The following is a 24093-nucleotide window of genomic DNA, read 5'->3' on the forward strand; positions in this document are numbered from 1 at the left end:
GATCAGCAGTTTCTGAAATACTCAGACCAGCCCATCTAGCACCAACAATCATGCCACATTCAAAGTCACTTAAATCATCTTTCTTCCCCATTCTGATGCTCAGTTTAAACTTCAGCAGATCGTCTTGACCATGTCTACATACCTAAATGCATTGAGTTGCTGCCATGTGATGGTGGCCGTTGAGTACAAGGCTATATTGTACTACATTAATTTCAACTCCACAAATGCTTTTATCTATCAAATAATTTTAGAAATCTCCTTAGTCTAGTTCACAAGTAAATTCTTTAGCTTACAGAACAACAAAAGCCTCTTTGGCTGCCACAGCTTTGGCAGAGCTTTCCTTTTTTGGCACACAAGCATTTGACAAATTAGACCAAAAGTAAACACGATTATGTAAATGTATGACAAAATCAAATTACATTTCCAAAAGCGCCTTTGTTTGGCTCGATTATTCTCCTACAATTCCCACACAGGGCCATTGTAAATTGGGTTATGCACAGTTTCTGGAGAGGGTGTCCTTGGTAAGTAGATGTTTATTTTAGACTATAACACTAGACCTGCAAAATATTTATTGACTTGCAAAGTCCCCGTAGACTTTCAAGTGTAGATTCTGATGTAACAGATATAGAACTGAATGCTAATATTTGTAACATGTCTGACTCTAACAACTTGTCGATCCTCAGCTGTGGACCCTTGGACTGAATAACTGATTATAACTGAATAACTGATTTCAAAGCAGACGTCATGGCACAGGAGATATGCGTTTTTCTGTTTTCCCTGACGGCTCTTGGTGTCCTTTACACTATGAACAATGTTCCAGCATTTCAAGAGTGAGTATTGTATATGTGCAAGGTTAACAGAATCATATATAATACACTGTAAAAAAAAAAGTTGCTGCCTTACATTTTTAAGTACAATCAACTTGGATGTTCAAGTAAATTGAACTTAAATTAAATTAATCTGACTTAAAAAAAAAAAAAGTTGAAACTTGTATAACATAAAAAGTTGACATTTGCTTAACTAATTTTGATGAGTTAAAGAAATATAAAAACATGTTGTCATAATTTATTGATCATATATTTTTTACAGTGTACATTCTTATCAAAGGCTGTGTTTGAAAAGCACATAGTGCGAATAATTTTAATAACAACTTTGGCCACATTAAATGCATTTTACCAAATGCCACATTTTATAGCAGTCTGTACATCATATTTAGATCTTTTACTATGGAGAACATAGATTATAAGAATAATTTGTTGACTGGTGCCATAATTTATTTAGCATGCTCATTGAAGATTATCACTCAAATGTGTCTTTTTCTTTATTTCTTCCACTTGAGGGCAGTGAAAGGATATGTAATAGTAACTGATTTGTTATAGACTCAAGCTACTGCCTTTAATGATATAAAAAAAACATAGCTTTATTATAATAATAATAATTTTTATTGTATAAATTATATCCTGACAGAAAAATTATATTAAATTCACAACATTACACCCATTTAAATGATCTAGGAGTTTCAAAAGCAGTACAGGCAAGGCAAATGATACACCACGCTTGGCAAACGAAGACATCTTTCTCCAGGCTGGTCTAAAGACATCACAAAAAGATTATTTTATGCTATTCTGCTATTCTTATAGCTTGGCTACTGAAGGTCACCAATTACTGATACTGATATGCTGAATCATTCTTTTGAGTCAGCTGAACTGATTCACAGTTGAATGGTTTAGGCTAATCAAATTATCCAATGATCAAAAACAACTGTAAAGGTCATGGAAATTCACTGGTATTTCACTGTATGCCATTTCTATACCGTTCATTTACAATGATAAACAACAACCACAGTCTCTGTTACAGGCTGTATTGTGTTGTATGTCTGAATAGCTCCTCGTACAGTAAGTGTCTCAGTAAAGGCTGGACTATCACATGGTCTCCCATCTCATTTGGTGCTCTGGGTGTTGGAATAATTACCGTTCTCGCTGCCAAACCATTCATCTCTGCTCACTTGCTGAAGACAGGAAAGATAATGGTCGAATACGTTAATTGGGGACAAGACATTGTGCAAAATTAATCAGAAGTAATTTTTTAAAGAATGCAAAGGTGGTGTCCTTCAAGATATAATTCTTGATTAAATATTTAATACTTTTTTTTATCAATACTACAATGATAATATACAATAAAAATAATAGAAATATTCTAAATTCTAATAATAGAATTAAGGACTTTGGCTTTAACCAGGAGTCACGCACGCTCTCACGTCACGCGTTCCTATTCTCACACAATGAAAAAAAAACATCGCGGAACAAAGAGCGAGGACACGGACGCTGACAGACAAGACAGAGCAGGTTACTTTCTATATGATACAAAGTCTCAGCCTTCACATTTTGTAAGTATTATTACCTAATTCAAACAATAAAAATACCGTTTTTGGCGCTCTTAATGTGGCGTGACAGTCACTGTGTAGCGCAGGCAGTTCAAGCTAAATGCCAGCGCGCGTGAATCGATTATCTACTAGTTACAGTACAAAATAGCCTAAACATGAATTAACATCAGAGGGTATGTTAAAAGAATATACAACTTACTGAAATGTATCATATCTTGTGTAATCACTCAATCAGTGTTGATAAAACAACTTGTAAACAATGTGTCAGGGAACTTTACCTCAGAAAACATATTATCACAGCTGTCATGACAACTCTCAGAGAGATTGGCATGGCAATGGAAATGTCAATGTTAATGTATTTGGTCTTGGATCTGCTACGGTGCTGCTACTGAGACTTACTACTGCCAATACATTCACAGACAATTCTGTGAGCATGTAAGACATGCTGCTGCTGCTGCACATGTAACATACATGAATTAACCCCGTATCAGATCTATACAGGTGGAGCTGGGGAAGGTGGAGGGTTTCTGAAGGTGTGCTGCAAACTGCTATCAGCAACACTACTGGTATTTGAACGTTGAGCCGCAGCTCATTGGCCGCTGATGCAACAGCGACCAATCAGCCGCTACCAAATTAGTTAAAGATATAGTTCACTCAAAAATGAAAATTCTGTCATCATTTACTCACCCTCAAGTTGTTCCAAACCTGTATGAGTTTCTGGGCACCATTGACTTTCATAGTATGGAGAATAATACTAATATGGAAGTCAATGGTGCCCCACAATTGTTTGGTTACAAATATTAATTCTTTAGCAGGACAAAGACATTTATACAGGTTTGCAAGCCCTGGCTTTACCGATGTTCTCTCTCTTACCTTGCTTCTTTTTGATCCCGTCGCTTTTTGTCTCTTAATTTTCCTCTGTCTTGCTATTTTTTCCTCTGTATTCCTTTTAAAACACTTGTCTGTGTACGCCAATTTTACAGATGAGAAATCGCTAACATTTCGCCCCCTGAGAACTCGTGTAAACTACGTCTTTAAGTTCCTCACGTTCCTCTGTCCATATATGACCGCGTTTACATTTTATTTGACTATTTACAGAGACTGTCAGTCACAGAAAGTTAATTTTGATTTCATGTTAACTCGTGTTCGTAATGTTTTGTATTTGCAGGCCAGTGGTTATTCTGGAAATCGGGGTGGCTGTTCTTGTGGCAGTGTTCTTCATGGTCTACATTGCTACTCGCTACAATCCTCCTAAAGATCCTTTGTTCTATGGTATGAGCTCTGATTTGATCTGTTGACTCTTGAAATATGCCAAATATACTCATTCCATATTTTATTCTGACCCTCAAAACAATAAACAAATGATGCTTGTTTATTTGATGATCAAAAATTACGATCATGTCACCTTCCTGTTTCTGAAGTAGCAAGGTCACATACGTCCGGATGAATTACTTGTTTTGTTACTACATTGAATGCGAAAGCAATTTAAACTCACCGCAGTAAATTTAGCCACGAATAACGTTTTTTCAAAAGAAGACACCTGGGGCCTGTTTCAGAAAGGAGGTTAAGTAAAAACTCTGAGTATGTTAACCCTGAAATGAGGGAAACTCTGAGTTTTCTGTTTCAGAATGGGAGGTATGTTAAACCTGAGAAAGCAGAGTAAGTCAAGCCCGTTTCTGAAAGAGAGGTAACTTATACTCAGAGTCAGTTACCATGGTAACTTACTCTGTGAACCTAACCTGGTCGGGAGCAGGTTTTCTTCAGTAAACCCAGAGTTTCTTTCGGTCTCCTCCCCTTTTTTAAAGAGGAAGTGGTGTTTAAACACCTCATTCATTCTTTCAGTACATTTTCATTAATAAAATTAATCTTTTATTAATAAATAAAATATTGCTTTTTTAATTAATTTTTTTAAATAAGATGAAGTCTATATAATTCCTTAACTGGCAACTGAAAACACAGTAGTAGATTAGAGTTACATAATGTAGTTCTAAACAAATTCTACAGAATTAAACTGTGGCATTTACTGGAAATCACTGAACTGTGTTCATCTGTGCAACAGAAGTTGATGGACCGTCCTCCTGCTGTTCTTCCACACTCTGGGGAGGAGAGATAAGAATACTTTATACTTAGATTTAAACTTAGATTCTATAGGCTACTCCACATAAAAATGTGAAAAAAATGTGAATGTGTAGATTGTTTGATGTGTAGACACATAATGTTAACATTACCTCTGTAGGCCTCTCTGTGGCAGCAGAAACTTGTTATCCCCATGTGATGAGCATTTGGTTGAGTACACTTTATAACACTATTTGTCATAATGGTGTATTGAGTAGTTTACTTACAACTGCCTGTGGTTCTGTTGGGACAGGAGGCTCCAAAAGACAGATATTACCATCAGAATCGGTTGGGACCAACAAAAAACCCAACCCAAAGTAAAATAAATGGAAATATCAAAAATAGCCTATATAAAAAATAACACATATGTAAACCTCTTACATTTTATGAAGGCCCTTGGATCTTTGGGACTGGCTCTGAAGTCCCTCCAGGAATTCCCTCAGCTGTAAATTCTGCTGCAGTGCTAGACACTGGATGCTTTAGTTATTTAATGTCAAATGTTTGTAAAGTCAGGTAGCCTACACCCATGATATGCTCAAGCCTTACTTGACTGAATTATGTTTTTATATTTAAATTTCAGCTGCTCCCATGTTCTTTTAATGCCTGCAGGATTGCACCTACATAAAAATTTAAATTAGGTTGAATAACATACTGTTCTTCCAGTTTCACCTCTGATATTATAACAGTTGGGCAAGTTACTTGTATTACTAACTACAAATGACATCTTCAACAGTGTAATTAGATTAATGTAATAATGACCTTTAAATCTTTAGAAATTATTGGTCTACTTATTACTAATTACTAAATCCCATGTCAACCTTAAACACTTGAACAATACAAGGAGGGACAAGAAACAGCACTTTTAATGCTTTCAAATAAACAATATACAATTGCATGAATTATTCTTGAATTGACCAAAATGTGTAGAGGAACAAGGTTACATTAAAAATATAACTTTTAAAAATGTATGTTAAATAGCCTATACAGAATTGTTCTATAGTCTAATACAATTACATCAGATTTAACTTTAAATTACAGAATAATTAAGAGTAATCCCTTTAATTAAATTACAGTATTTAGATAACTTGGTAATTAATTACACCCATCACTGTATAAAATGTGAAGAAATATGAAGACCTCTTTTTGTCTGGCGCTGTTGCCATGGTGACTCATAATATCTGCGCTCCATTGATAATGGCTTTTTATAGTTGTGGTGTACGCGCTTAACTCAGAGTCAGTCAACTCAGAGTTGATTGAACTAACTAATTTCAGCTGTTCTGAAACCGAAAACTCAGAGTTTCCCATCTCAGGGTAAGTCAACTCAGAGTTCAAGTTTTAACTCAGAGTTGGTTGAACCTCCTTATTGAAACAGGCCCCTGAAGAATGAAAATATTATTTAATTGTAAACACAATAAATGTTTAAAGTCTCATGATCTCGCCTGATCTGACAATTATCCCAATATCTGAGAGGCGCTTTCACTAAACCACACCAGTAAGCCTACTTCAGCCAATCGGTAATAGGGTAGGGGCTGGTCTTGGGTTTTGGCCAATCAGATTGATACAGCAGTCACTCCACGTGTGAATTTATTTTGTGTTTCCCATACACTACGAATGTGTTTCCCACACTGGCAGCGCGAAACGTTATCTGTAAATTAATTTCAATTACTGAATTCATTGAAATAAAATGAATTCTTTGATTAGAATTTTTTTTTGGCAATGCGTCGTAAATAGGTAGGTCTTAAATTTCAATCTTTTTGGTCTTAAAATGTCTTAAAAAGGTCTTAAATTTGACTTACTGAAACCTGCTACTGTAATATAGGCTTGTACTGGGTTTTTTCATCTCATGTCTGAATGATGTCCATTTATATCCACAAAAGTCACCAGAATCTATCATTTAAGGGACTATTTATCAAAATGTTCTCCTAGGGGAGCACACCCCTGGATCCCACTTGACAATTATGTTGATCAGGGCATATATCTTGGCTTAGGGCATATATCTAGGCCCGCTTATCTCCCAGGGAAAAAAGTTCAGGCTCAGGATTTTTTTCTACTATCACCCCTGTATATATGTCCACTGTAGTTTGCTGTGGATAAATGAAATGCGAAAGGTGTTTTAAGAGAGTTTCATTTGTAAAAAAAAACCCCAAATGAATAAACCCAAATTCTTTTGTGCATTGCCAATCTCCCCCTCACGGACACAATAGAAAAATGTCAGATTTTGCAATGTAATGCACAAAAGATAGCGGTGTTATCATGGATTAGTGACTGAGAAGTGACAATGTCTTCTGGCACATGTCATTCCACCCCTGTCGTGATGAAAGAGAAGATAATTCCACTATCGCACCTGTAATGCAAGAAAACTAAATCAAGAACCCTATGGATTTAAAGGGCTTGGGGAGAAAAAGGAAAGCGAGAAAGATGGAGAGAGACTCAATATCAGACTGTGAATCTGTGCTCGGCAGACGGCGATGCAACACTTCTCTTTGAGCAGTCATATCTACGAAGCTGTTCAGTTAGATACGCGTGAACGCTAGAAGAATGGCATTGGACGATATCTAGTCTGGCAATCCAACCATGAAATTGGATACAAGAAAAGTATTTGTGTTAAAATAACACACCTGTCTTTACTTTTACACCCTCGGTTTCCTTCACAATAAAACAACAAATTCCATATTTCTGAGAGCTTCGCTCGGAAAAGAAGATTATTAAAGGAATAGTTGACTTAAACATGAAAATGCTCTGAAAATGCTCCACATATTGTGCTTTTTGTCATTTTGTCTTTCTCTTATTTTATGAAAAAGAGCAATATGAACATTCCACTAAGCTTCTATTGTGTTCCACGGAAAATTAAAGTCATTCCTGCTAACAGGGAACATTCTCTGAACTTTCTGGCAAGGTTCTTTCAAACAAATGTTCTACCAGTAACATTAATAAAATGTTTGTTCAAAGTGATCTCTTATGTTCTCAAAACAAAAACTTTATTTCACGCCATGTCGTAATTACCGTAAATAAAGCTCCCTATGCTTTCGAATCGCTCTCGCGGTATTTTGATGTCACCGATTGGTCTGCACAGCGCCACTTCAAGTCGAGCACACCTTAAATCTGCAGTGGTCAGGTGGTACCAGTGCTGGGTAGATTACGTACAAATTTTAGTCCGTTACTGATTCCAAATTACATGACAAAAATTGTAGTTAGTAACGTAATCCATTACATTACAAATTTTAAGTAATATAATCTGACTTACTTTTAGATTACTTTTGACCTAACTCATTTATCACATTGATTTGAATAGGATAATCTTGTACCATATTGATATAAAAATACAAAGAGAAAGAAAATATATTCCATTTTTTGTTATCAACAACATGAAGTGCATTAAATATTACATTACGTCAGAGTTTCCTAGACTGGGGTTCATGATGGAACTGCAGGGGTTAATGAAAAGCTAATAATTATAAAAACAATCAATGTTAAATTAAAATAATAAAAAATCAATAAATTATGAATAATTTGCTGCCTTTGAATGAATAATATGTAATCAATAAAAAAATAACTAGTCTGATTACGAGTATTTTGAAACGCAATATAATCTAATTACAAGTACTTAATTTTTGTAATCTGATTATGTAATCCAGGGTACTTGTAATCAGTTAGGTAGCATTCAGAAAATGATGAGTTTACACATTGTAATTATAGGTTCTACAAGCAGGTGAAGGCTTTTTACAGTTCAGAATCGTTACGGTAATTATGACATACGTACCTAGAGTTACTACTTGCTTCAGAACGTTCAGAGAAAATTCAAAAGTAACTTTCCGTTGGCGCCGATGGCCTCGTGGTCAGCGCGCCGACATGTAGCGCCGTTGCGCTCGGGCGGCCCGAGTTCGAGTCCCGGCTTGTGGACCTTTCCCGATCCCATCCCCCGTCTCTCTCCCACCTCACTTCCTGTCAACTCTCTACTGTCCTGTCCCAATAAAAGGCAAAAAAAACAAAACCTTTCCCATATGTTTGCAAAATTAGAAAATGGAATGTTCCCTTAACAATCATGCAACCAAGACGATTTTAAAACATTTAAAAAAACTGGACGTTTCGAACATTCAGGGAACATTCAGAAATAACGTTTTCATAACTTAATCGGGACATAAGCAAAACATTCATAAGGCCCGTTCACATCAAGACCGATAACTATAGTGATAACTGTATTAGCGTCCACACCAAAGGACAATATCATTCTGTTTATTCTAAGCATGCGCTGCAGTTTTGTCATCAGTCATCTGTCGAGCTCTTTAAAGCAGGATGGATTCTGATTGGCTGTCATTGTTTTTATTGTTCAGTGCCGTTATCGTTATAACTGTGGTGTGGATTGTGCTGTAGAATATATTTTTGTTTGCTGGGATACGGATTTGGAACAACATGAGGTTGGGAACAACATGAGGTTGAAGTAAATGATGACAGAATTTTCATGTCTAGATGAAATATTCCTTTAAATCCAGTGTCTGAGATTCCAGTGGTGACATTTACAGTCATTATTTTTGCCTCCATGCTTTGGATTTTCTTTCTTCATGTCCCTTGCCACTCATTATTTGTCACCCAGATGCTTAGGAAATGCCACATGGTGTATTCTCTGTCTCCGCAAAGTGCCCTTTTGGCACAGCTGCACTTTAAACCTGAAAAAAACCCAACAAATGACTCCAAAAATAAATTTCTTGTTCACACCTCGACTAGTAGATATCATTATCCTCTTCCACCTTGCCAGAAATCAATAGTCTGCAAGAGTGAAATCTTTTTAATAAAGAGAGCGAGAATAAAGGTAGGCTAGTTAACTCTTGATAGGGCAGTTGAGCGCTGCAACATCGTATTAGTGAGTTTTTCCCCCCAAGGCACATCACAGAAGGCTTAGAGTTAAGGACAAAAACATTTCAATTCAGCGATTCGAAAGTGCCAATAAAGCCGAGCTCATAATTCCACTGGGGGAGATGCATTTTTTCTTGTAAAGCCTGCCATTCAAATGTAACAAAAGTGATTTAAAATAATCTTCGTTATAGCTGAGAGCAGTTTGTTACTTTCTGAGAAAGAAAAGGTTCTATTATTACTTTTAAAAGAACTAGAAGCAGGTGATCGGGGGAACGCTGAATGTAACGATTGACCAATCAGAATAGAGTATTCCAGAGGGCCGTCCGCAATTGACCAATCAGAATAGAGTATTCCAGAGAGCTGTAGTATTGACGGATGGCCAAAGTTAAAATTTTGTTGAAGACGGTAGACAAGTTTTACTTCCAGCTCTACACGTACATAGACTAAAATGTTGCAAGCAATCAAAAATCTATACATTTTAATACTTAAAAGAACAGACGAGTATTTGTGTATACATAATGACTTTTTTGGGTCCCACTTTATATTAAGTGGCTTTAAGTACTATGTACTTACATTGAAATTAATAATTTGATACAATGGACTTACTGTGTACATACATGTTTTTACATATTACTTGTATTTTAAAAATACCTGCATGTAATTACAGCTGTAATTAATTTATGTTATTACATTTATAATTACACTATTAACCCGTCCCTTACACCTTAACCTATCCTTAAACTGACCCATACCACCTTACCCATATCCCAGCTCAATAGCAGCTAAAGTGTTTTACAATACAACATGAACACAATAAGTACATTGTACTTATTTGTTGATGTAAGTACATAGTACTTAAAGCCACTTAATATAAAGTGGGACCCTTTTTTGTTCAGTTTTTGCAGAGTTTTCCTTCACGTGTGTCATTGACCTCACGAGCGCTCTAGAATACGATGGCTTCGCCTCAGGATTCATGGAGTTCTACCAGAAAACGGTCAGTACTGTGAGGAGAAAGCCGAGTTGATATCGATTACCCGGTCTAAACCTACCTGTCTGACATTGGTTTTGCTGGTTCTCCAGGGGGAGCCGTATCTTGGTACACCCTATGCTATCATGATGTGCTATTGGGATGGTGTAGTGCACTTCATCATCTACCTGATACTGGTACACCGCATGTCAAACAGGTTTGAGATTTAGTTCTTTAGAAATAAGGTGGTGACACTATCTGGCAAGAACAAACATGACATGAAAGTACATGCAGTGAAGTTTAAAAGGAGGTTGATATGTAAGCAATATTGGTACTCGAGGCGGGATCATGCCTATGTTCCCACAGCCCTATGTTCCCACAAATGGCCTACCCCTGACCCTACCCCTAAACCTACCCGTATCTGGGGTTTAGACAAATCGTAAAAAAAAAAAAAATCTTAGAAATGTGGGAACATAGGGCCGTGGGAACATAGGGCTGACCCCCTCGAGGCTAGTGTTTTTTCGTGAGTAAGTCACGGCTGGGTTGCATCCTAACAACGTCCTTCAGCACTAGCCTCGAGTACCTTATTGCTTTTATAAAACGGTTACCACACAATACAAATATTACAGCCAAAAATATGTATTAGTGCAACTTTCATGAAGTGAAATCACTAAAAGCATTCCTTCCGCTGGAAAAAATAGTCCCTGACCATGAACAGCAGGAGAAGTTACATGATTTCGCCATTAGATGGCGGCAAAGACTGTCTTTATGAGTCAGTCTGTAGAGAAGACGTTTATATTGAAAGGACAAACTGCTTATCAGGGCACGGGAAAACCCCTTAACTGTTAAAAGGACAATATATTGCAGTGGGCATTCAAACAGATTTTTTATTACGAATATAGGACTTACCTGAAGGAAGATGCTACATCTGCTGTAAATGCAGATACACTCGCTTACTTGATCTCTCACAATACCACTCTATAAGCTTCAATGGACATATCAATGTGAACAAACATATACGTTTACGTTGCTAAGAGTGGTTGCTAGGGGTGTTGTGTAGTGATACATAGAACTGTAGGGTGAAGCGGTCATAGCCATGTTTTGTCGTGAATAAAACACAGCTATTGACCAATCGGAATCAAGGACTGGAACTAACCGTTTTAATAACCTAAATTAATGTGTCCTATTGTCCCAGTCAACAGTATCGCACTTTGGGGCTTTTTTGGGCTGGATCACTGTGCGGCAACATGATTGTGTTTGTACCGGGAATTGTAGTTGGTGAGTCAAAATAAATAAAAGATCAAATATTCCTGCTATTAGCATTATATAAGATGCTTCTCAAGTACATTTTATATGCAGGTAAATATGGCTCAGAGATCCGCCCTGCCTTCTGGCTCAACATGCCCTTTCTGTTGGTACCTATATGGGGAGCAGTGTCCCTGTTCTCCAGGCCAAGGGATATGCCTCTTGTGGGTGCATCGAAGGTGAAGAACCAGACACCGCTGACCTTGGTCAATAGTTAATATTTTCCTCACAGAATCCGTAACATTTGAACAAGGTTGCTTGTATCTCTCAGGCTGAACGTGAGCAGAAAAAAGCCTTAATATGGCGCCCCCTGGATTTGCTCTTTGTGGTTTACCTAGTGGCTTCCATGGGATTCACTGTCTTTAGAGGACTGGTAAGTTGGTGTTCACCATACGCTTGGTATGTACTATAATTCAGTCAAAATCTGTTGGGACAAAAAAACTGCTATCTTTATCCATACAGGCAGTTCTTGATTGCCCATTGGAAATCATCAACAGATATGTCGCAGAATATGAACCTTATCTGAAGGATCCCGTTGGCTTCCCCAAAGTTATGGTGAGCACATATTCACATATTCTGGAAGAAATCACATTCAGGCAGATCTGCTTATGGCAACCCTCAAGCATACTTTGCTACGTAATACCCTAAGCTTTATAGCATTAAGCTCCTCCAAATGACTGTACGGTACCTTCTAGAAAGGTATTACTCATCATTAGCACTCAATAAGGTGGGTGGCTTATTGTCACCTTAGGTAGTCCAAGAATATCCCTCCTGTCTCAACCAACCACATAGGTATCGAGGGTTATGTTTTTGTTTAGATTGGGGTCTTAGGTTATCAAAAGTCCTTGTTCTAGCTGGAGCCGGGGCACAATGGTGGCCCATCGATCAGGCAGGAGATGTGCTGTGAGAACTTGATAAGCTAATCCCACCCATGAGTCCTGGCTGAGCCCCTCCATCAACTCAAACAAGGAGACGTGTCGGAGAGAGTGTGACATGTGTGGTAATGTGTTTGATAAGGCACACCAACACGCATGTTTGTTCAGGGGACAGAGACCTGCTTCGATCGCATATTACCTGTGCACTCAGGGATGTGCAAGAGTGTTGGTGAGAAAATGTATATGTATTGGGCAGGGTAAATTACTCTTACTGTTATTTCCACTCAAATTGATTCTGTTTAAATTCCAACTCATAAAGGAAGACAATGGATATATATATTTATATTTAGATATTATTATTATTATTATTAATAAAAAACAGTATTTATAATAAAATATTACTTACAATTTTATATATATATATATATATATTTTTTTTTTATATATTTCTGGTATTTTATTACTAGAAATATCCCTTTTTATTATTTTAAAATTGTATTTTATTAATTATTCATGTTGCCTAAATAACTGCTTACTTTATATTTGTTTAAGTTATAGATAAATACATTATTTAATTACATGTATTTATTTTATTCGCTTACATTAAAAATATAAATATAAAATAAGCACTACAAATAAAACTATAACTAATGTACATATTTTATATTTATTTTCTTAATATAATGCATTATTATAAATTAATATAACTAAAAATAGAAACTTAATATAAACAAGCAATTTGTTATTTATGTATAGAAAAAAGTGCCTATTTTATGTTTATAATATAACTTGAATGCATTAAAAAGTTTATTCATAACTTAATATAAATCTAGCACTTATTTTATTTATATATTTTCTAGATATTTTAATTTATTTTAATAAGCATGTTTGAGAAAACGTTTTTGGTCCAAGTCCTTCATTATAATTATAATGCTATTTAAAATCAAGCAATAAAAACAAATTCTCTAAAGGTGTATCTAGATCCCATGACTTTCACAGCTTGTTGTAACTCCATCGAAAGTCACCACGTGCAATGCAACACAAACAGGCTTTGTTTAGGGTCTAATCGTGGGTAATGCTTCCATGTTTGTGTTTTTAAGCCTCAATAAGTATGAATGATGTGTGAACTCAATGCAGTCGGGCTAATCTGTATTCAGCGGGAGTGCATTGCTGCGGCAGCGCTGGTGCCCTTGGGAATTGAGCTGGACCGCATTAATTTGCCATCAAAGCACTGGCGTGTAGAGGCGAGGCATGTAGCGTTGACACTCAGACTGAAATAATACTTGTTGCATGATGTCTTTTCTACTCCAGATGTTGCTGCTCCTATTCAATGCGCTCCCGATGCTAGGCTCATTTGCATACGGGCTGTGCACACCTGGCTGCACTTGGATGCTCGATTGGACGGTATATTTTGCAGGTGCCATTTTACAGGTAAGACTTGGAAAACGTCTCCAGTATTGGGCCAAATCTGCTAGGAGAAGGCAAGAAAACATCTGCAAGAAGTTGTAGTTTATCTAACATATGATGTTTTATTAATAAAGTTCGGGAGGAGCAGGTTCAGATAATTAACCAAATTATGCACAGCTGGAGATTAATCAGTAATCAACTCAATGACAGAGTATAAATTCACAGCAGACCTATCTCTGTTCATTGAAAGTTTGTCAGCATCCCTCCTCCTCCCCATCTCCTGACTTCCAGTTCCATCTACACTTACCAACGGGGGGAGTACTCTGGGTTCGGGCCTAACTCCGAGCTCGGAGCCCTCTCCCCGGACAGCACACCAAATACGCATAAACTTATTGTACTAATTATATGTAGATGTGAACTTGTGAACTGAGGTATACTTCCTCCATAGTTTCTGGCTGAATCTAGAGATTTTCATCTACTGTATGCTGATGTTATAGAAAGGGACCATCAAACAGCACCACGATCAAAGGCCTGGTCTGAACAAGCTCATCCAGCACCCCTCTAACTCCCAGTATGAGGTCTGAGCAGTCAGCATTCCTAATCAAAGACCTCCAGTAGAACAGGACTCTAGGAGTTTCACTACAGATCTCCAGCTCTACATACTAATGAACGCCTCCTCAGAGCTGAGAGGATGTGTCATTGGCGTCTATTCATCTACTTACCCATAGGCAGAATCTTCTAAAAATACATGGCAAGGTCCTGGATGAGTTCACATCATTAAACTTTACAAAAGCACAATATAAAACTAGATTCTAGCGTTTTATAAGTGGTGTTTGGCTGTCCAGAACTTGCAGCCACAATGCTAGGATGTACTGGATTTGTGTTGCTATACAGTTGCTAAGGTGTTCACCAAAAACTTCTAAAAACGTTCTTAAGATAAATTCTAAGACGTTCGTAAGAATGTGCTAGTTAATTATTTCTTAAATACATCTTTTTTTACAATTGGTGGCCATCCTATAACTTTAAAAAGTTATTTACAATGTTTTTAAAAAAAAAGTTGGTTTTAGAAACTCAAATTCGTATCTCTTTAGAACAATCTTGAGATAAAATATAAGAATATTTTTAAGACATGCTATGCTTTCAGAGATGCTCTTCTGCAGATCTCGGTTTTAACAAGTGGTTATTTGAGTTACTGTTGCCTTTCTATCAGCTTGAATGCATTGAGTTGCTGCCATGTGATTGGCTGATCTGTTAACGAGCATTTGCACAGGTATACTTAATAAAGTGGCCGGTGAGTGTGTTTATATACAGTACATTACATTCTGTACATTTTAGCGTGCACGTGTGGAAATAGTAGAAGTGCAACCATGTTACTATGGTTTTGGAAAACAGTTTTGCATAATACTTCAGTGGTTTGGCTTTCAATGAGAAATGCACCACTGGGTCAAAGAGGCCAAGTTTCTATAATATACAAGCTCAGGTCCATCCTTCAATTTTACGGATTTTTTCACCTATTTTCTCATCTACCAGGTGAGAATCGTCTTATCCCTAACCCACAAAAATAACATCTTGTGCTTCTGTCCACCGCAGTGCCAGTGGACTCATATCGGAGCGTCTCTGCACCCACGCACTGCAGAAATGTACAGGATTCCCACCACGGTCCTGGTGCCCGTCCTCCTCCTCAACCTGCTGTATGCAGTCGGTCCTGTTCTGCTCGCCCTGCGATGCAAACGCGAGCCGGACTACTTCCTTTCCATCGCACCTGTGGGCCAAACTAACAATGAGAAGAAATCAAGTTAAACCCTCTGAGAAAACATCAACTTTAAAGGGATAGTTCACACAAATATTGAAGTTCTGTCATCATTTACTCACATAGGTGAACTATTCCTTTAAAAGACGTACATGTCAAAACAGATTCTCTGATGCGTTTCTTTATTCCAGTGCATTTTCGTAGTTCAATCTTTCTGGTCCACTTCCACACAAATATAACTTCTTTCTTGAATAATTGGCTGGTCTCATAGGTAATAAACAATTATCCTACAAATCATCCTTCATCTGGATATGTTGTATGTACATGATTATGTCAGCAGGGTTGAGTTCTACAACTGCTAACCTTAAAAGCAACCCTTGCTCAGCAGCTTTTTCATGCTGATAAGGAGCAATGCACAACATTTCTGCTTGCACACACAAACAGCACTGTGTGTGAGATCCAATCAGTTCCAGTGGAATTAGAACAGAAGTCTGTCAAGCTACACAAGAGAGACTAACCTAGCCGATCATTTCAATGTTGACGTGGTGGCGGTCTTAATGTAATGTATAGCAGTATTCCAGTATATATTGGGGAGACTCCAGTGAATATTTCTAAAGTTTGGGTCATTTTTGAAAGTCAATTTCTGTGTAGACATATACCTTAAACTCTTGGCTACACTTTTACTATTGCCCAGGAAAACAAGATAAAGTTCATTGAACATATAAAACTATAGCAAGTCACATTGTCACACCGGAACCTGCCACAGTAAACATACAAAAATATCAAACTGTTGTTTTGGCCCAAAAAAATATTGTAATTAATAAATATAAAACACATTAAACGCGTGACAATTCACGATAACGCTTTCCCCCCCTAAATACCTGTCATTACTTCAAATGTAATCACAATACTGAAGTCGAGCTATCAGTGGTTCAACAAATTAAACAGACACACATATATAGTGCATTACTTCAGTTCTGCAACGTGGACACTGCAGACGGATACTGAGTGTTAAAATAAACATTATCATTTTAACTTTTCGAACAGAAAAAAAGAAAACATTGGAGAATGCGGGCATCGATCCCGCTACCTCTCGCATGCTAAGCGAGCGCTCTACCATCTGAGCTAATTCCCCTTCCGGTTCAAAAAAAAGTATTTACCGCCAATCTCTCTAAATCCTATACACGGAAAAGTGTTTATAAAATAAGTTTAGGTTGTCGTGGGATTTGAGGTTAAATATTCACGAATAAATTACTATATAAACTTGTCGAATAAAGCTCCAAGCACCGAGTTTGCGAATAAATAAACTAGGTCTGCAACGTACGCAACAGAGAAAAATATACAAATACAACTTTGTAGTACAGCGTGAGATAAAAAGAGGTAACTCTTTATCGTCACACTACTACATCAGCACTAAGCTACGCTTTTCTTCATGCGTACTGTAAATGAGAGAGTCTTCCACTGCTGATACCGTCAGCAGTGCGTGATGAGACGCGACAGACATCTGCAGTGAAACTGAGTCAGATTCGGGACAGCTGCACTAACGCGCATCAGTCAACTGGAGCGATAATAACTGTACCCCATCTCAACATAAAACACGTCTTCTCATGATGATGGTGAGTTAAATCGCATGTGTGTGGATTTTACTTCTGTCACCTTGATAATGCGCAGTGCATTGCGGTAGGGGATGCTCAAAGATGCTCTAAGGGGAGTTGAGGATGATGATGTACGAATCCGCTGTGTCGTAGCCTATAATGTGTTTGGGCTGGTGTCAGTGCTGCAGCAGTAGTAGTAGTGTGTGTATGTGTGGTTTGGATCATGTTACTTAAATGCATACGTAATAAAGGCCCCCATTTGTAAACAAACACTGCTTGGCTTTAGATCAGAACAAAAATCAGATATCAGACATTTTTGTACAAACCTTATGTAGGCTATCAGATGTTGACTACGCTGTTTGAACATGCAGATTGTTTCTCAAAATGTCAGTGTAAACAATCTTAAAGATTTGAAAACCAAACTAAGTTGTGCACAATATGAATAAAGCCTAGTTGTTCCCTTTCTGTTTTTTCTTTCTTTTTCTTTTTCTTTAAAAAAAAAAAGATCTTGTGCCTGGAAACCATTACCTGCGCACTGTTGTTCCTTTCACCCTTTGTGACCACCTACCCAGCCGACATAGAGAAAGGACGGAGGAGAGTGGTTCATGTAATGGGTAAGTACATTGTCTTCTGTGCCACTTTGGTGTCAGATCACAATGTAAGTAATGCAAACATGTGAATGCAATGTAATCAGAACAAGGTTATGATACCTACTGACAACCTCCTACTTGCATTCTGCTGCCACCGTGTAAGCGCTTTGATATGTAGAGCAATTCAATGTCAATTTTGACCAAGAGACCTCTCCACCCACAAGAGTCATTTTATGTGTATAATCTCACTTCTCAAATTCAGTAGCCGACCACCAGATGTATTAAAAGAATATCTCTTACAAACCCAGTTGTAGTGGCTACGAGGCAAGTAGGGTAAATACAAGCAATATGCAACATCCGATACTGTTTGCATATTTATATTATAGGGATGACACCGCTAATGCAAGTAAACATCCTGCATATTCAATTTCAGGTCCACTAGGTCTCTTTTCTTCATTTGGTATTCATTTTTATATAAACAAGGAAAAACAGTCTTTAATTGCCAAAAGCTGTTACACTAGCTGTCCTCTCACAGCATGGCCTCATCATTTACTTGTCAGCTGCAAATTACTTTCAAAAAGTCTGTGGTTACAGTGACATTGCTTTGAGTTTAGAACCCTTTTCTTCTGATGAAATACTGGTTCTTTTGCTGTCTCTGGCTGAATTAATTATTGGACATGTTTGGCAACCCTGCTTTCAAAAGAAAAAGTGTTTTGGGAACAGACATTTCAGATTGCCAGGTATCCAGCTGACAGTTTAAATGAGCAGATGTCAAGGCTGATTACGGCCCTTGAGGTCTGTCCGGAAGATCTTGGACAGCTATCAGAAAAGGTGTTGTTTGATAGCTTTGGTTCACACTTTTAAGACTTGGTGGCTTGGAGGAGCAAATCCAAATCCACTTTCAAATCCAACTAGGCTTCAAGTGCCTTTGAACAGCCTTCAGACAAAAGCAAGGGATTCTGTGGGAAATAAAAGAAAATGTCAAGGATTAAAGCATTTTCAGTGTCGTTTTCGATACTATAGTTATTCAAATGTCTTCGTTGGGCCAGATGTTCCTGTTGCTCAACAGGTAAAGGTAAAGTACTCAGCAGGTGGGCTGCATCTGCATACAACTGGCACTCTTAAAAGATAATAAAGCACAATGCAGATTTTAGGCTGATTTGACACGTCAGTTGAGTTCTCTGAATCGAAAGGGACACACCACAAAAATACTGACAGATGTGGTTATATCTGAAAAGAAAATTACCCTATTTGCAGTTTCACAATCAGGTGCATTTTCACCCAAACCTGGAAAAGTCAGGAAACCTTTCAGAAAAATTCAGATGAAATCAGGTAAATTGGGCCACTTTTCGACATTGAATGACTGTCAAAACGTGGCCCAATTTACCTGAATTCACCTGTAAAAAAATAAAAAAATAATAATTATAATACACAAATATGATTGCAGAATCTAGTTCGGTTTGAATGTGGCCTTCCTGGCTTCTGAAGTTGCTGCTAGGAACTCTAAAGTCAAGGGTTTGATTCCCAGAAATACTCCGATACATTGAATGCATGCAGTGCAATGCGTGTAGTGATTCCTTTACTTCTCTCTCTTTTTCCTTAGAGGATGATACTGGGGCAGTGATAGTACAAACTGCTCCAGGTAAGGTGGTCACCCATCGCGGTGGGACTATCACCCTTCCCTGCCGTTACCACCATGAACCAGAGAACGTCGACCCTTACCGCATTCGCATCAAATGGACGAAGATTTCTGATTCTTTCCAGTTTGAAGACGTGTTCGTTGCACTGGGGCGACAACAGAAGGTATTTGGGTCTTACCGTGGCCGTGTGTCTCTGGAGAGGGCAGGACCAGGAGACGCTTCAGTTATAATTCACAACATCACTTTGCAAGACTATGGCCGCTATGAGTGCGAGGTCACCAATGACATGGAGGATGACACAGGATTTGTCAATCTAGACCTTGAAGGTCAGGGAGTTGGCCAGGTGTTTTTATTGTAGCAACTAAGATTGAATAAAGTGTCATGTTTCTATGAACTTCTTTTCAAAGGTGTGGTGTTCCCATACTATCCTCCATCCGGACGCTACAAGCTGAACTACCACCAGGCTGAGGATGTGTGCCGACAGCAAGATGCTATTCTGGCCTCCCATGCGCAACTACACAAGGCTTGGCTTGAGGGCTTGGACTGGTGTAATGCCGGCTGGTTAGAAGATGGCTCGGTCCAATACCCCATCTCCCATCCTCGAGACCAATGTGGCCGTAAGGATAGCCCTCCCGGTGTCCGCAACTACGGCTACAGGCACAAAGATGACGAACTCTTTGATGCTTTTTGCTTTACCTCGAACCTCAACGGTGAGTGTTTGCCTTCTCAGCAATCTCTTCCAGCCTAAGGCTGTTAGACCAGGTTTCTGTTGAGAAGGTCCTCCTGCTTCTCCTTTTACTGCCTTCTGTTTGATACATGTCCAACAAATGGTGCCAGTGATATAAATGAAGAAGTTTTAACTGAGCAATGCATCAGTTCCTGGAAAATTGGCCGAATCAAATCAGATTTCAGGGAACTATGATTAAGTACAGCTTCTGTGGTGTAAAGTCACTTTGTGACCATGTGGGAATAATAGGCGTTTGAACAGTTGAAAGTTGAATTGATTTTGTCTTCAGGAAGAAAACGGAATTTTTTGGCCCAGGTTCAGACCATTTGTTACTAAGTGCCGAATGATCCAGTGGGTACACAAGACTTGCCTGGTTCTTCAAACCCACTTGCAGTCAAGTCATTGAGAGCCAAAGGCTTTTCTTTTCATCCCCAAGTGGGCTATTAGAGAGGACAGTTTGTCCTGAAATCTTTATAGCTAGGGCAATTTTCAATAATACCCCTACACTGACCAGCTGCTGGAAATTTACCGAATGGCCCAGTGGGAAATATGAGACGATGTGCTGCCCTAACAGTCAGCAGTCACATAAACAAACAGAAAATCAATAATTGACTCCTGAAAAACAGGTGGCATTCTGAAATCTTTCTTTCTTTCTTTGTCCTCTTTCCTCATTTTCTTACCCAGCCAGGCCTGAACAAAAAAGGCATTTTTATTTAATCATGATAAAGGCCGATGTAAATTCATCTGAAGTAAAATGTCTTCTTTTAGTATGGATTTCATGAGCATTTTTGTCAGAACATTTGCAGCCTTCAACCAATCATGTTGCTTCAGCAATTCTGTCATTTACGATGAGCTACTCAAAACTTCTCACAGCTTCTGTTGTCTTTAATAAAATTGTGTTTCTGTTGCAGGACGTGTTTACTTTCTCAAACGTTTTAAGAAGGTAAACTACCTTGAGGCGGTAAAGGCATGTCAACGTGATGACGCAGTGATAGCCAAAGTCGGACAACTGTATGCTGCTTGGAAGATCCAGCTCTTGGACCGTTGTGAGGCAGGATGGGTGGAAGATGGCAGCATTCGTTACCCCATAGTCAATCCTCGGACCCGCTGCGGTGGCCCAGAACCCGGTGTCCGAAACCTGGGTTTCCCTGATAAGAAGTTCCGGCTCTACGGAGCCTACTGCTTCCGCAGGAACCCTGATGTCCAGTCAACACAGGCTCCGGAAGAAACCACATCCAAACCAGTTAACAGCACCAGAAGTATCTGAAAGTGCAAAATACTAGGTACTAGCATCATGGCTTCCATGTTTGACAGACAAGGCTTTTTTTGCACACCTGCTAGGCTACTAGGCAACTAGGCTAGCGCTGAAGTCTGGGCATATTTGAGCTTATATAATTTTACTCACTTGAAATGAGGTGTCAATCATCTCTAAATTGTGAAAGGTAGCAATTTTTTCCCTCAGAAACATCACTAGGGAAAAACATGGTACAATGTATTAGCCTAAATGTTTCACAATATACCCTGCATGCAGAGAAAACAGAACTTAGCCTTGAGGTTTTCAATTTGTTTTATTTTCTGCTGTTTCCCAGGGAAGACAAAAGCAACTTTAATGAGCTCTAAGAAAGCAGGAAAGCTAATTTAGCCTTATAATGAGTGTAGCACATTAGCAATATTCTGGAAGCTTGTTTCCACGCAATTGTGAGTTTATATTGCACAATTCTGACTTCCTCGCTATTGCGAGTTTATATCTCACAATTCTGATTATTTCTCGCAATTCGCGAGTTTATGTCTCACAATTCTAACTTCCTTGCAATTGCGAGTTTCAGTTTATATCTCGCAATTGCGAGTTTATTTCTCGCAACTGTGAGAAAAAAGTCTGAATTGTGAGATGGAATGTTGTAATTATATTTATAAAATATATATATTCTGTGGCGGAAACAAGCTTCCATACGATAGCCCTTACTGACCTGAAGATGAGAAAGTTATAACGGACGAAATTCGCATCAGATGCTAGCATGAACTGGCTAGCTTGGCTGGGCTTAGCTTGCTTATTAAAATGAACTTTCACAGTTGTTGCCATCTAAGCAAGTAGCAAAACTGATTAGCTTTGCCAATTACTATGCACATAACACTCATTTTTGATAAATTTTGAATGACCTTGCAAGCAATAATAGAATTAAGCATGACATTTTAAGACGTTTGTTACACCGATAAAGCTAAAATATTGTGAACGACAGACTTATATAAGCTGCTTTACTACCTCTTAGTGGTTGACATTGCACTGTTTGTTCAGTATTGCACAATATTGTCAATGATGAAGCATTTGAGATTAAAGTTATTTATCTGTTTGCGTTGCTTCTCAATTCTCTAAATACTGTGGATACTGGGCACAGAATTGCTTGTGAACACAAAAACTTGACCTCTGACTCAAAAAGGGAAGAAAAACCTGATGTCGCTGGTAACCATGACGATGCCTCTAGCAAATTGCACATTGCTATTTTGGTTTGTCTTGGGCACAAGCGCCCGGTGATGCCTCTCTTTGTGTCTACAGTCTGCAAAAACACTTGAGAAAATGTTTGTTGCTTTGCCAGAATAACATAAGTGACCCTTAGAGTTCCATAGTAACAGCTATAATGAAGCCTCATGAATTAAAAAAAAAGCTACAGTAATTGTTTGCTGAAATTAGGCTGTTTACTCTGATAGCATTCATTATATGCTTAGCATTTCTGGTTGCATTTGGCATCCTGTAGCATGTTTGAATGCATGAGTTTAAACATTTTAAACAATCCAGAAACAGCTCATTCTTACTGTAAAAATATAGATTTATGATTTGTAATCACATCAATTGTTTCTTTTGTCAAATCAACTTAGATAACTAATGTGGTTCAGATAACATAATATCTTGAGTTTCTGTTGATTAGACCGATCTCCATTGTATTAAAGCTGCATTTCGTAACTTTTTTGGATTAAAAATGATCCAAAATAATTTTTTGTGCAAGTACATAACCAGCCAGTGTTCAAAACTGCTTGCCTTAGTTCGATTCCAAACGGTAAGCTTGTAATAATGTTTTTAATTCCAGCTGGTGGATTTCCGCGGGGAATTCAAGCATGTCTTTGCATCATGTCACATCTGTACACATGAAGAAGTTGTCCCGGCTAGTAGGCTATGTTGCCTGTGAGGATGTTGGAGGTGGAGATTTATAGTCTTTTCTCACAGCTCTTGATATAATTCAATTTATCAATTTGATGGTGGATCCAGAAAGGTTCAAACGACAATCACCTGTGACAACTGGAGATTCACCCGTTGTAAAATGCAGAAGACTTCGGACTTCGGAGTGGCTACAGGAAAAAAGAGACTGCAACCGGGCCCATGCGAAAACAAGGATAAATATCTGGGGCATTAAATGTAGTCACGCAATGCTGATGTTGTTAAAATTAACAATTTGAGAAAGGTTTGACGTGATATGATAAAGCGATCGTTAGATTTAATCAGCGCGATTTACTGCAATGCTTTTTTTCCCTTAGTTGGCCAGAACAAAAGTGGATGTTACTTACTTGATCAGACGATATTTTCCAGTGAAAATTCTTATATTGGTCATACTTCCAAAAAGTATCCACTCCGGCGCGGTGACTGACAGCCGCACATTCTCCTCAAAACATTGGATTCATCCGCGCTGTACAGTGCTGAGGCACAATCCACGTAAAGTTGATAATTCCGCAAATAACTGCAATTGCAGATTTCGAACTGAGAGGGCGACAAAGAGGAAACAATACGGACTGCAGCTTTAACTCAAATTGTTTATTTCAATCAATGAACTCATGTTTTTAAGGCATATATATATATATATATTTTAAGTGCACCAATATGTAGGGAGCTGTACTATTTCT

The 24093-nt window shown here is 38.1% G+C and overlaps 2 protein-coding genes across 6 annotated transcripts; both read left to right on the forward strand.

Annotated features, from left to right (window-relative positions):
- Window positions 1–350: 350 nt before the first annotated feature.
- On the forward strand, window positions 351–16712 carry tm6sf2b (transmembrane 6 superfamily member 2b). 5 transcript variants are annotated; one of them, XM_084415914.1, is made up of 11 exons: window positions 351–521; window positions 684–830; window positions 3552–3655; window positions 10246–10343; window positions 10430–10533; window positions 11512–11594; window positions 11676–11800; window positions 11893–11994; window positions 12084–12176; window positions 13808–13927; window positions 15494–16712. In XM_084415914.1, exons 2-11 carry the CDS (start codon window positions 745–747, stop codon window positions 15701–15703), a joined length of 1125 nt encoding a protein of 374 aa, XP_084272040.1. In that variant the 5' UTR covers window positions 351–521; window positions 684–744; the 3' UTR covers window positions 15704–16712. The 5 variants fall into 5 exon arrangements, with proteins under 5 accessions (XP_084272040.1, XP_084272043.1, XP_084272044.1 ...); XM_084415917.1 differs by having other exon boundaries at window positions 438–521; window positions 13808–14022; window positions 14335–15949; XM_084415918.1 differs by lacking the exon at window positions 3552–3655 and having other exon boundaries at window positions 468–521.
- Window positions 16713–17113: 401 nt separating this feature from the next.
- Window positions 17114–22553, forward strand: hapln4 (hyaluronan and proteoglycan link protein 4). Its single transcript, XM_084415913.1, has 5 exons — window positions 17114–17269; window positions 17754–17862; window positions 19442–19804; window positions 19886–20188; window positions 21117–22553. The coding sequence occupies exons 1-5, from the start codon at window positions 17261–17263 to the stop codon at window positions 21470–21472; spliced, it is 1140 nt and encodes a 379-aa protein (XP_084272039.1). The 5' UTR covers window positions 17114–17260; the 3' UTR covers window positions 21473–22553.
- The last annotated feature ends 1540 nt before the right edge of the window (window positions 22554–24093 follow it).

Source organism: Rutilus rutilus, assembly GCF_951802725.1.
Source record: "Rutilus rutilus genome assembly, chromosome: 8".
NCBI classification, from domain to species: Eukaryota; Metazoa; Chordata; class Actinopteri; order Cypriniformes; family Leuciscidae; genus Rutilus; species Rutilus rutilus.

What these genes read in the sequence shown, in the direction of transcription:
- hapln4 (XM_084415913.1), top strand. An exon ending in GAGAGTGGTTCATGTAATGG is followed by an intron (nt 17,863 to 19,441) that starts GTAAGTACATTG and finishes CTTTTTCCTTAG; the next exon opens with AGGATGATACTGGGGCAGTG. An exon ending in CTTTACCTCGAACCTCAACG is followed by an intron (nt 20,189 to 21,116) that starts GTGAGTGTTTGC and finishes TTTCTGTTGCAG; the next exon opens with GACGTGTTTACTTTCTCAAA.
- tm6sf2b (XM_084415914.1), top strand. Translation starts at nt 745, where the DNA reads ATGGCACAGGAGATATGCGTTTTTCTGTTTTCCCTGACGGCTCTTGGT. An exon ending in AATGTTCCAGCATTTCAAGA is followed by an intron (nt 831 to 3,551) that starts GTGAGTATTGTA and finishes TTGTATTTGCAG; the next exon opens with GCCAGTGGTTATTCTGGAAA. An exon ending in GTACACCGCATGTCAAACAG is followed by an intron (nt 10,534 to 11,511) that starts GTTTGAGATTTA and finishes CTATTGTCCCAG; the next exon opens with TCAACAGTATCGCACTTTGG.